The 13,636-nt window shown below is 38.8% G+C and overlaps 1 protein-coding gene across 1 annotated transcript in view; it reads right to left on the bottom strand.

Moving 5' to 3' along the window:
• Positions 1 to 13,393, bottom strand: part of LVRN (laeverin) — a 66,707-nt gene extending 53,314 nt beyond the window's left edge. The window contains exon 1 of the mRNA XM_004042378.5: positions 12,456 to 13,393. Coding sequence (XP_004042426.3) covers positions 12,456 to 13,150 — 695 coding nt within the window. The 5' untranslated portion in view covers positions 13,151 to 13,393. The remainder of the gene's footprint in view (positions 1 to 12,455) is intronic.
• Between the last annotated feature and the right edge of the window lie 243 nt (positions 13,394 to 13,636).

Here is a 13,636-nt window from a genome sequence, read left to right as displayed (position 1 = left end):
TAAATTATAAATACATAAGCCTTTCGATCTGGCAATTTCTCTTCTGGGAATGCATTCTACAACTATGTCTGCAATATCTGTAGTACCAAAAGACTAACTGAAATGTCTAGAAAGAGACTAGATTAAGTATTAAAAGCAAAGAACTTTCTACTATGATGGTGGACTGAGCTAAAACAGGAAACCTTACCTCCTACTTCAAACTCAACAGAAATGCTAGATAAAATATTTTTGATAAAGGTGTTCCCAAAGCTGGGTTATGAATGGGGGCTTATTATATTCTGTAAATGTTTAAAGAATTTTCCATAATAAAAAGTCCATATTTACCAGCCTCAAAAAAAGATAAATCTCAAGGCAGACCAAATAAACTTATTGAATATTAGAAGTAGAAGAAACCTATGAAAGCTGAAGAAACTGGTTAGACAATAGTAAGTGGTAGAGTGGTACTAGATAAGGGCTCCAGCTCCCAAAGAGAGAAGACACAAATTTCCAATATCAGGAATAAAAGGTGATGTCACTACAGAGTTTATAGATGTTTAAAATAATAAGGAAATATTTTGAACAATTTTGTACTTACACATTTGGCAACTTTGATTAAATGGATAAGTTCCTAGAAAGACACAAACTGCCATAGTTTACTCATGAAGAAATAGATAACCTAAATAGCCCTGTATCTATTAGATAAATTTAAGTCATAGTTAAAAACCATCCCACAAAGAATTTCTAGGCCCAGATAGCCTCATGGGTGAAATTCAATCAGACAGTCAAAGAAGAAATATTACCAATTTTATATAAATTTTTCTGAAAATCAAGGAAAAGGGAATACTTCTGAATGCATTATTTGAAGCCAGTGTTACTTTGACATCAAAATTGGACAAATACATTGCAAGAAAACTACAACTACAAGTCAATAACTCTCATGAACATAGAGCAAAAATTCTAAGCAAAATTTGAGCAAATCAAATCTAATAATATATTAAAAGGCTAATGCATCAAGAACAACCGGAATTTATTTCAAGAATTCAAGGTAGACTGGGTGCAGTGGCTCACGCCTGTAATTCCAACACTTTGGGAGCATAAGGGAGATGGATTGCTTGAGCTCAGGAGTTTGAGACCAGCCTGGGCAACATGGCAAAACCCTATCCCTACTAAAAATACAAAAAATTAGCTAGGCATGGCAGCATGTGTCTGTAGTCTCAGCTACTCAGGAGGCTGAGGTGGGAGAATCACCTGAGCCCTGGAAGTCAAAGCTGTAGTGAGCTGTGATTGCACCACTGCACTCCAGCCTGGGCACCAGAAGTGAGACCCTGTCTGGAAAAAAAAAAAAATGCAAGGCTAGTTTATCATTAGAAAATCAATGTAATTTACCATATTAACAAACTAAATAATAAAAACTATATAATCATCTCAAAAGATGCAGAATACACATCTGATAAAATATGACATCCATTCCTGATCATAGCTCTCGGAAAATTATAAATAAAAGGAAACGTTCTCAACCTAATGAAAAGAATCTACCAAAAAAAACCTTATAGGAAAAATCATAATTAATAATTAATGATGGAAGACTGAATGCTTTCACCCTACAATAAGAAATGAGACTAGAATATCTTTACTTACTTTTTCTATTCAGTGTTGTATTAGAAGCTCTAGTCATTGAAATAAGGCAAGAAAAAGAAATAAAAGGCGTTGAAACTAAAATAGAAGTAAAACTGTCTTTATTCAAGACAGTATGACAACCTATGTAGAGAATTTAATGGAAAATTAAAAGCTTTTTTCAAATAAAAAGATGCTAAATGAAGAAGTGATTTAGCAAAGTTGTAGCATACAAGATCAACAAGCAAAAATTAATTAGCAACAATTAGAAATAGGAATTTTTAAAAATATCATTAACAATAGATATTTAAAATATAAAATACCTAGGAATGAATCTGACAAAATATGTGCAAGATATATACAGTGAAACATATAAAACCTGAATTCATAAAATAGTTACAAACCTATTTTTCAGTTGTGGCTTGTCTTTGTATTCTTTTAACAGTGTCTTTCAAAGAGCAGAAGTTTTACATTTTAATGAAGCTCAGTTTATCAATGTTTCCTTATATATATCAAACTTTTGGTGGTGTATCTATGAAAACATTGTCTATCCCAAGCTCATACAAATTTTCAACTGAATTCATAAAAATACTTGAATTTACAACTGAATTCACGAAAAGGCTTATACATGAATATTCCTGGAAGCTTTATTTGTAACAGCTCAAAACTGAGTAAAGAAGACCTAAATAAGTAGAGAGATATACCATGTTTATGGGTTAGAAGATTCAATATTTTTAACATTTGAATTCTCCTCAAATTTTTCTATAGAGTCAACATAATCTCAGTCAAAATCCCAGCAGGTGCTTTTTTTTCTTTATTTAATAGATATTAAAAAGCTAATTCTAAAATTAATATGGAAATGCAAAGGACCTAGAATATCCTAAATAACTGGAAAAAAGTTGGTAGATGAATAACACCTAGTTTCAAGATGTATTACAAAGCTACAGTAATCAAGACAATACAGAATTGGCATAAAAATACACAAATGGATCAATAGAACAGACTAGACAATCAAAAAATATACCCACATATATATGAAAAACTGATTTTTTTTACAAAAGTGCAGACACAATTCAGCAGATAGCATAGACTTTTTAACAAATGGCAGTGGTACAGTTGAATGTCCATAGGCAAAAAAAAAAAAACTCTTTAATCCATACCTCACACCATATGCAAAAATTAACTCAAAATGGATCATACACCTAACTATAAAACTTCTGAAAGAAGGCATAGAAGAAAATTTGTATGAGCTTGGGATATACAATGTTTTCATAGATACAACAACAAAAGCTTGATATATATAAGGAAACATTGATAAACTGAACTTCATTAAAATGTAAAACTTCTGCTCTTTGAAAGACACTATTAAAAGAATACAAAGACAAGCCACAACTGAAAAATTATTTGCAAATCATGTATTTGAGAAAAGATCCTCTCTAAATTCAACAATAGGAAAACAAACAGCCCAAGAGAAAAATGGACTGAAGATTTTATCAGACATTTTTCTAAAATAGATGGATGACAAATAGTTACAGAAAATGATGCACAACATTTTTAGTCATTGGGAAAATATAAATTAAAACTGTAATGAAGAACACTATACACCTATTAGAATGGCTGAAAAGAAAAAGTCTGGCAATACCAAGTGCTGGTAAGGATTTGGAACAACTAGAATTCTCCCATATGTTGATAAAAATTTTAAATGACCAAACTCCTTGGAAAACAGTTTTGCAGTTTCTTAAAAAACTAAATATTCATATGATCTAACCACTCCACTCTTAGGTATTTACTCAAGAAAAATGAATTGATAAAAAGACTTGTCCATTCAGTATGATATTGGCAGTGGGTTTGTCATAGATAGCTCTTATTATTTTGAAATACGTTCCATCAATACCTAATTTATTGAGAGTTTTTAGCATGAAGGGTTGTTGAATTTTGTCAAAGGCTTTTTCTGCATCTATTGAGATAATCATGTGGTTTTTGTCTTTGGCTCTGTTTATATGCTGGATTACATTTATTGATTTGCATATATTGAACCAGCCTTGCATCCCAGGGAGGAAGCCCACTATGGTGCTGGGAAAACTGGCTAGCCATATGTAGAAAGCTGAAACTGGATCCCTTCCTTACACCTTATACAAAAATCAATTCAAGATGGATTAAAGATTTAAATGTTAGACATAATACCATAAAAACCCTAGAAGAAAACCTAGGCATTACCATTCAGGACATAGGCATGGGCAAGGACTTCATGTCCAAAACACCAAAAGCAATGGCAACAAAAGACAAAATTGACAAACGGGATCTAATTAAACTAAAGAGCTTCTGCACATCAAAAGAAACTACCATCAGAGTGAACAGGCAACCTACAACATGGGAGAAAATTTTCACAACCTACTCATCTGACAAAGGGCTAATATCCAGAATCTACAATGAACTCAAACAAATTTACAAGAAAAAAACAAACAACCCCATCAAAAAGTGGGCGAAGGATATGAACAGACACTTCTCAAAAGAAGACATTTATGCAGCCAAAAAACACATGAAAAAATGCTCATCATCACTGGCCACCAGAGAAATGCAAATCAAAACCACTATGAGATATCATCTCACACCAGTTAGAATGGCAATCATTAAAAAGTCAGGAAACAACAGGTGCTGGAGAGGATGTGGAGAAATAGGAACACTTTCACACTGTTGGTGGGACTGTAAACTAGTTCAACCATTGTGGAAGTCAGTGTGGCGATTCCTCAGGGATCTAGAACTAGAAATACCATTTGACCCAGCCATCCCATTACTGGGTATATACCCAAAGGACTATAAATCATGCTGCTATAAAGACACATGCACACGTATGTTTATTGTGGCATTATTCACAATAGCAAAGACTTGGAACCAACCCAAATGTCCAACAATGATAGACTGGATTAAGAAAATGTGGCACATATACACCATGGAATACTATGCAGCCATAAAAAATGATGAGTTCATGTCCTTTGTAGGGACATGGATGAAATTGGAAACCATCATTCTCAGTAAACTATCGCAAGAACAAAAAACCAAACACCGCATATTCTCACTCATAGGTGGGAATTGAACAATGAGATCACATGGACACAGGAAGGGGAATATCACACTCCGGGGACTGTTGTGGGGTGGGGGGAGGGGGGAGGGATAGCATTGGGAGATATACCTAATGCTAGATGACGAGTTAGTGGGTGCAGCGCACCAGCATGGCACATGTATACATATGTAACTAACCTGCACAATGTGCACATGTACCCTAAAACTTAAAGTATAATAAAAAAAAAAAAAAAAGACTTGTATATGAGTATTCCTGGAAGCTTTCTTTGTAAACAGCTCAAAACTGAAAACAACCCAAATGTCTTGGTAATTTGTTGGATAAACAAATTGTGTTATATCAATACAATGAAATGCTATCAGTAATACAAAATAACTGATACATACAAAAAGCATGTATTTCAGATGGGTGTGGTGGCTCACACCTGTAATCCCAGCAATTTGGGAGGCCAAGGCGAGTGGATCACAAGGTCAGAAGATCGAGGCCATCTTGGCCAACATGGTGAAACCCCATCTCTACTGAAATACAAAAAAAAAATTAGCCAGGCATGGTGGCGCATGCCTGTAATCCCAGCTACTTGGGAGGCTGAGGCAGGGGAATCGCTTGAACCCGTGAGGTGGAGGTTGCAGTGAGCTGAGATTGTGTCACTGTACTCCAGCCTGGTGACAGAGCAAGACTCCATCTCAAAAAAAAAAAAAGAATGTATTTCAAAGTAATTCTACTGAACGAAAGAAGTTACACATGAGAGTACATATTGTATGATTTTATTCATATAAAACACTACGAAACACAAATTAATCTACAGAAAGCAGATCCATAATTGCCTGAAGATAAGAAGGTTACAGTGATGTACAAAGGAGAGATTATAAAGAGCAGAAGAAACTTTTGGACATGATGAATATGTTTATTAATATTGATTGTAGTGATGGTTTCACCACCACATACGTATACGTATGCCAAAACTTATCAAGTTTTATACTTTAAATATGTGCAGTATATTGTATGTCAGTTATACTTTAATAAAGCTGTTTTAAAAATCATTAGAAATATAAAGAAGCAACAAAATGTGCATGATAACCCAGGAAAAAGAAGTCAATAGAAACAAAACAAAAAATGACAGAGATGCTAAACTTAGCAGACAAGAACATTAAAACAGCTGTTATAAATATGTCTAATATGCTCAAGGATATTAAAAATGAACATTACGAAGAATGGTATGAAAGACTTAAGAATGTAGAAATGTTAAAGATAAAAATTACAATATCTTTGTTTTTTTGTTTTTTTTTTTTTTTTGAGATCGAGTCTTGCTCTGTCGCCCAGGCTGGAGTGCAGTGGCACGATCTCAGCTCACTGCAACCTCTGCCTCCCGAGTTCAAGCGATTCTTCTGCCTCAGCCTCATGAGTAGCTGGGACTACAGGTGCATGCCACCACACCTGGCTAATTTTTTTTCGTATTTTTAGTAGAGACGGGGTTTCACTGTGTTAGCCAGGATGGTCTTGATCTCCTGACCTCGTGATCCACCTGCCTCGGCCTCCCAAAGTGCTGGGATTACAGGTGTGAGCCACCATACCAGGCCAAAAATTACAATATCTTAAATGACAATTTCACTGGATGAGACTAAAAGCAAACTAAACAGTGGAGATGAAAATAATTAACGAAATTGAAAACAAAACATTGGGAACTATCCAAAATGAAACACACAGAGAAAACATACTAAAAAACAATGAAAAGAACCTCAGGACCTGCCTGTAATGTCAGGCAGCCTAATAGGTAATTGGAGTCCCAGAATAAGAGGAGAAAAAAAGTACAAAACAGGAAAAAAAATTAATAATGGTTGAAAGTTTTTCCAAATGTGAAGAAAACCTTAAACCCGCAGATACAAGAAGCTCAGTGAATCCCAAAACAGGATAAACCAGGGCTCTTTTATTTCCTTAAGACATGAGAACTAAGACGCTTCCTCCTGTACACAAAGGCTATATTGAGAAAGGGGAGAGAAAGAGGAGACCTCTTGAAAGGAGAAGACTTTTTGAATTCATCAGATGGTATGACTTGTAAACCATTCCTTCATAATAGTCAAGGCTCTGTGGTTTCCACTGGGGATGGGGGCCCTCATCTGGGCTATTGCTTGAATGGCCAGTCCTCTGAGCCTGGCTGCAATTCCTTTCGAAGTCACATCTTGGATAACCACTCACACTCTATGGAACTTTCCTCCATGGGACTTTGTTTAATTGCATATCCCAGCTTGGCCTCCTTCCTTTCTCAGTCACACTTGCCCATTCTCCAGCTGATTTTTCCTGGGAATACTTACTGAAAAATTACTTTCATAGAAAAATTTGTCTGAGGGTTATACCGTCAGAAGGAGGAGGGTAGAAAGTAAAGACTCTTGCTTTCTCCATTTGTTCTTTTCTCTGTCTTCCCCCACCTTCCTCCCTGCATTAGAAGGACTGTCCACTCTCCTCTACTATACAGCAAGGGCTCTTATCAAAAAGGGTGGGGGACCAGATGGGCACCTGTCCTTCTAGATAGTCAGGAGGCTGAGACAAGAGGATCACTTGGGCCTGAGAGTTTGAGGCTGCGGTGAGCTATGATCGTGCCCCTGCATTCCAGCCTCAGTGACAGAGTGAGATTCCATCTCTGAAAAAAAAAAAAAAAAAGGGTGAGGAACTAAGGCTGGCTCAATATTTTCAAAAATCAGTCAATATAATACCCATATTAACAGGCTCAGGAAGAAAAAATATCACATGATTATATCAATTTATGCAGAAAAAGTGTTAGAAAAATTCAACATGCATTCATGCAAAAGAAACTCTCAGAAAAAATATGAATAGAAGACAACTTTCTCAACTTGATAAAAAACATATACAGAAACCTACATTTAATATTATACTCAGTTGTAAAGGCTAAAAACTTTCCCACTAAGATGAGGAGAAAAAAGCAAGAATGTTCATTCTTACCACTCATGTTTAACACAGTGCTGGAAGTTTTACCCAACACAATCAGGCAGGAAAAGAAAATAAATGGCAGATAGATTGAAATTGAAGAAATAAAACTGTCTCCGTTTGTCGACAACATGATGATCTATGTAGACAATTCCAAAGGCTCTACAAAATAAAACACACAAAGCTCTAGATCTCATGAGTTCAGCAAGAGAACAGGATACAAGATCAACATACAAAGCAGCATTTCTATATAGTAGCAACAGACATGTAGAAAACCAAAATTAAACATATAATACCATTTACTATTTCTGAAATAAACTTAAATATTTGAGTGTGAATCTAACAAAATGTGTAGGATTTGTATGCTAAAAATGATAAAATTCTGATGAAATCAGAGATCTAAATAAATGGGCATTTAATGCTCATAGAATGGAATATTAAGGATAGAAAAGCTATCAATTCTCCCTAAATTTACATAAAGGTTTAACATAGGTCCTATCAAAATCCTAATAAGATTTTTAGTAGCTATATATAAGAATATCATAAAATATATAAAGAAAGGCAAAGGAACTAAAATAGTTAAAACAATTCTAAAAAAACACAATTTCAAGACTTATTGTATAGCTACAGTAAGCAAGACTATGTAGTACTGGCACAGGAATCAACACCTATGTTGATGGAACAGAATAGAGAATCCAGTAATAGTGGGGCCAACTGATTTTTGACAAAGGTGCAAAAGCAATTCAATAGTGGGAGGATAGTCTTTTCAACAAATGATGCTGAAAAAAATGGATATCCATAGGCAAAAGAATTAACCTCAACCTAAACATAACATCTTAAAAAATCATCTCAAAGTGGATTATAGATTTAAATGTAAAACACTTTCGGAAGACAACATAGAAAATCTGCAGAACCTAGGGCTTGGTGAAGAGTTCTCAGGCATGACACCAACAGCACGATCCATTAAAAAATAGACAAATTGGACTTCATCAAAATTAAAGTAAAACTTTTATTTAAAACTTTTATTCTCTGAAAGACCTTACTAAGATGATGAAAAGACAAGCTATAGGCTGGAAGAACATATTTGCAAACCATATATATCTCACAAAGGACTTAGATCTAGAATATACAAAGAACTTCCAGAATTCAACAGTAAAAAATAAAATCTATTAGAAAATAGGAAAAGACGTGAAGAGACATTTCACTGACTGATATACAGATGGCAAATAAGCACACAAAAAGGTGTTTAACATCATTAGTCATTGGAGACATGCAAATTAAAACCACAATGAGATATTACCATACACCTATCAGGACAGCTAAAATATAGCGACAATACCAAATGATGGCCATGATACAGAGAACATCTATCACTCATATATTGCTGGTAGGAGTATAAAATGGTATAGCCACTTTGAAAAACAATTTGGCAATTTCTTAAGGACTAAACATGCAACTACCACATGACGCAGCAATGACACTTGTGAACATTTGTCCCAGTGAAATAAATACTGTGTTCACACAAAAACCTGTACAAGTGCTTTGGGAGGCAAAGGTAGGAGGATCCCTTGGGGCCAGAAGTATGAGGCTAGCCTGGGCAACATAGAGGGACCCCGCCTCTTAAGGAGAAAAACTTGTACACAATTATTCATAGAAGATTTATTTGTAAAACCAAAAACTGGAAACAACTAAAATAACCCTCAATTGATGAATGACTAAATAAACTTTCATACATCCATACTATGGAATAGTACTTAGCAGTAAAAAGACTCAAACTATTGATGCATACTTGGATGGATCGCAAGGGCATTATGCTGAGTCAGAAAGGTCTAAAGGATATAATTCCATTTATAGAACATTCTCAAAATGACAAAATTATAAAGATGGAGAACGGATTAGTGGTTGTCAGGGGTTAGAGATGATTAGGGAGTGGTATGAGTGCATATAAAGGAGAAGTATGGGAATGATCTTTAAGTGGGAACAGTTCTGTATCTTTATTGTGGTAGTTTTTGCACAAAGATACGCATATGATAAATGACACAAAGACATATATATGCATAGTACCAATGTCAAATTCTTGCTTTTGATATTGTACTATAATTATGTAAGATAAACTAGATGAAGGGTACCTAGGACCTCTCTACATTATCTTTGCAACTTCTGGTGAATCTATAATTATTTCAAAATAAAAAGTTAGAAAAAAGTATGAGATACCACATTAGTCCGTACTCATGCTGCTATGAAGAAATACCCAAGACTGGGTAATTTATAAAAAAAAGGAGTTTAATTGACTCACAGTTCTGCATGGCTGGGAAGGCCTCAGGAAACTTATAGTCATGGCAGGAGATGAAGGGGAAGAAAGGGGAAGAAAGGTACTTTCTTCACAGGGCAGCAAGACAGAGTGAATGCAAGCAGGGGAAATGCCAGAGGCTCATAAAACCATCAGATCTCATGAGACTCACTCACTGTCAGGAGAACAGCATGGGGGAAACCACCCCCATGTTCCAATTACCTCCCACTGGGTTATGGGAACTACAATTCAAGATGAGATTTGCGCGGGGACACAACAAAACCATATGAGGTGCCAATAGTAGGCATCAGAATTATCTGAGACAATCGTCAAAATGTATAAATTTCTAAACTCCATTCTAAACTCACTGATCTATAATTTATTTTTGCTCATTAAAAATTTTTAATTCTAGTAAAATACACATAACATAAAGTTTACCACTTTAACCATTTTTAAGTGTATAATAGTTCAGTAGTGTTAAGAACATTCACATTGTTGTCAACCTATCTCCAGAACTCTTATCATCTTACAAAACTAAAATCTATACCCATTAAGCAATAACTTCCCACTCCCCAGCTTCTGCCTTCTTCTCCTCTGGGAATCTTCTTAGACTCATATATACCAGGAACTTGGCAGGTTCTGCGTTTAGATAACAAGGAAGCTGATCATAATGATAATCCAACCTAAGGATAGCAGTTACCACTATCCAGGCTCTATGTGTCACTGTGTACTCCCTTTTTCATTTAATTCTCACGGTACTCTAATAGTTGACAGTTATTATATCTATTCCGTGAATGAGGAAACAGACTCAGAGAGGTTAAAAGACTAGCTCAATTCACACAGCTCAGGTTCAAACTCAGGCCTGCTGGGCTCCCAGAATCTGGCGTACCACAAGCCATCCTTCTGTTGCAGGCTCTTCATGACCCTGGCTTCAAGCTTAACCTTAGGTGTCTTTTCCTTGTGGTTTCAGAAGCAGAGACCCAAAGGGGAACAACTCTTCCAAAACATCACAATTTTGGAGCTCTACCTTGGTTTATGAACATCTGTAGAACTTTATTAAGATTTCTTCTTGCTTGAATTTTAATGTTCTGAAAATATGGTTTCTAGTTAACACTAGAGTTAGCAACACAATAGAAAAATTGAACGGGACTTCCCTTTCCCATCTTTGCAAGCTTGACTGGGCCACAGCCCCACTGAAACAGGACCAAGGAAGAGGTAGGTGAACAGAGGAGGATTTACTGACCTACAGCAGGAAAAAAAAAAGTCAGATATGTAGGTAAAGTGTTTTTATTTTTTCCTCTGAAATATTTTGCACCCTGACCTACACAGTAATTTCAAAAGATTCCTTCACAAGTTGAGTAACACATCATCTAAATAAGAAAATTTCAAAACTATTTTTTCAAGCATTGATGTATTTTTTAAAGAAAAACCAAGCACACTGCCCTTAAAAACAAAAGTTACAGATTATACATCCACTAGAGCAACTCTTTAAACTTATTTAAAAACCTTTGAAATTTTGAAAGTAGTGCAGGAGATGGTGCACGGTGTAATTTAGTGGGATTCTTTCCCTCAGAGAACATCTGAAAACATTTTCTCTAATAATAAAGGGCAAAGTACATGCAGTTGTGTACGGCGCAAATGCTCCACCAGTGTGTGAGTGGACAAAGAGATCGCCGGTTGGAAAAAAAATAAATTTTGATATCTCCCACTTAAGCTATTTCCCTGGAGTTCGCCGGAGGACAGTATTGTGGTCTCAGAGCGTGGAAAGAGACAATTCTTCTTGTGCAGGGGCAGGAAACATTCCGTGTAGGAGATATTATCTCAAATGAGTGTAAAAAGAACACATGTCTGCATTTCTAACAAGCGCCCACGTTACAGCTGCTGCTGGTCCAAGGACCAACCATTGAGGGGCAAGGGGTTTGTTGAATGGGGTGAAGAAATTTCCGGGTAGAGAGGAAAGGTGCTTTCTGAAGAGAACGATAAGCTTCAGGGGTACCAGCGACCTAAAAAGGGGCAGCAATAGAAACAAACGGGATGAGCAGATACAGGGTTGAAAACTGGCCAGAGGAAGGACCGCGATCTCCGCCGTCTCTTTATTCGGAGCAAGGTTATAGGAAAAGGGAGAAAGGAGGCGCTCGCACTCTGTCTGGCTTTGAAAGAAAACGTCGGGGTGTGTGATGTTCCCCTTCCTGTGTCCAAGTGTTCTCATTGTTCAATTCCCACCTATGGGTGAGAACATGCAGTGTTTGGTTTTTTGTCCTTGAGATAGTTTGCATTGGGAGATATACCTAATGGGTATATTTCTTAATGGGTGCAGCACATCAATATGGCACACGTATACATATGTAACAAACCTGCACGTTGTGCACATGTACCCTAGAACTTAAAGTATAATAAAATAAATAAATAAAAAGAAAAAAGAAAACGTCGCAAGGGGATTCTTTGGAAAGGGCAGCAGACGCGCACCTGGACACGGTAGTCAGCTGGACCCGCAGCCTGCACCGGGACGCAGGGGCGGGGGCCGAGAGGGGCCCGGGGCTGTACAGCCCTTACCTGCGCTCGCCCTGGTCGGTGTAGACGTTGAGGAAAAGTCCCTCCCTGAGGTCTTCATTCACCAGGCCCGAGAAGCTAAGCTGCAGCTCGTAGCTGCTACCAGGTTTCAGGGGCTCACTGAGCTCCAGCACCATGTATTCCGTGTCCAGCGCGAACCACACGTCGTCCACGGGCACGCGGCCCACTGTGGCGTTCCCAGTGCCCGGGGAAAGGGGGCCCCGCACCTCGGCGCGCTCGCAGTCCTGGAAGAGGCTATGCAGCAGCAGTCGAGAGGTGGCCACCGTGCAGCGCACCGTGATGTTCACGCGGCCAGTGAAGGGCAAAGACCCGGCCGGAAGCTCGTCGGGCCTCAGCTGCGGCCACAGCTCCAGATCGTAGTGCAGCGGCACGAGCCAGGGCGGCAGATGTAGCTGGTCCCAGGGCCCCGGGGGTCGCCAGTTGCTCGGGGTGGTCGTCACCGCTAGCTCGCGTGCACTGCTGGGTTTCGGGGTCGGCGTCGGCTTCTGCCTGAGGGGAGGGGAAGACTTGGCTTCCGAGTCCCTGAGTCCAGGCAGCTCCGACGGTGGGACGCGCTCGCAGTGGCCGTACAAGGCGGCGAGTACGGCCAGCGCCAGCAGGAGGGCGGCTACCAGCCCAGCCAGCAGCAGGGCCACTGCGCGGCTCACATAGAAGCCTGAGCTGGAAGGGGGCCCCATGGCAGGGACCGGGTTCAGGCGCGAGGCTGGAGCTCAGAGACTGTGGCAGCTGTCAAAACCCCGGCCAGGGTGTTCAGTGCTGGGACCCCCTGCCCCTCCTCTCTTGTATCGTGCCTCTTCCTCCTGGAAGAGCCTGGACGGACTGGAGCTCAGCAGACAGCGGTTGGGACCATGGCTTCCCCGTCCCAGCTAATCAGACACAGGTCCCAGCCTACCCACCCCCGCCCCCGGCCAGCGCCAGGGAAGAGGCGGACCTGGCTCACCCAGACGCGTACCCCTTTGGGTTCGAAGAGACAGACCCCACGGAAGACGCCTCCAGGGTTGGCGCGGGGAGGGGGTGGTCAAGCCAAACGAATCCGGACACCTTAAACGTGGATATTTGGATGAGGGGTGTGCCCCGATACGGTTTCAGGTGTTGTCGGAAAGGGGACAGGTACTTAGCACCTCTATCTCCAAGCCATCGATGAGCTACCAGCAACACACCTG

This window comes from Gorilla gorilla, chromosome 4 (assembly GCF_029281585.2).
Source record: "Gorilla gorilla gorilla isolate KB3781 chromosome 4, NHGRI_mGorGor1-v2.1_pri, whole genome shotgun sequence".
NCBI lineage: Eukaryota > Metazoa > Chordata > Mammalia > Primates > Hominidae > Gorilla > Gorilla gorilla.
The sequence above is the reverse complement of the archived record's forward strand: the minus strand, read 5'-3'. Positions and strand labels throughout refer to the sequence as shown.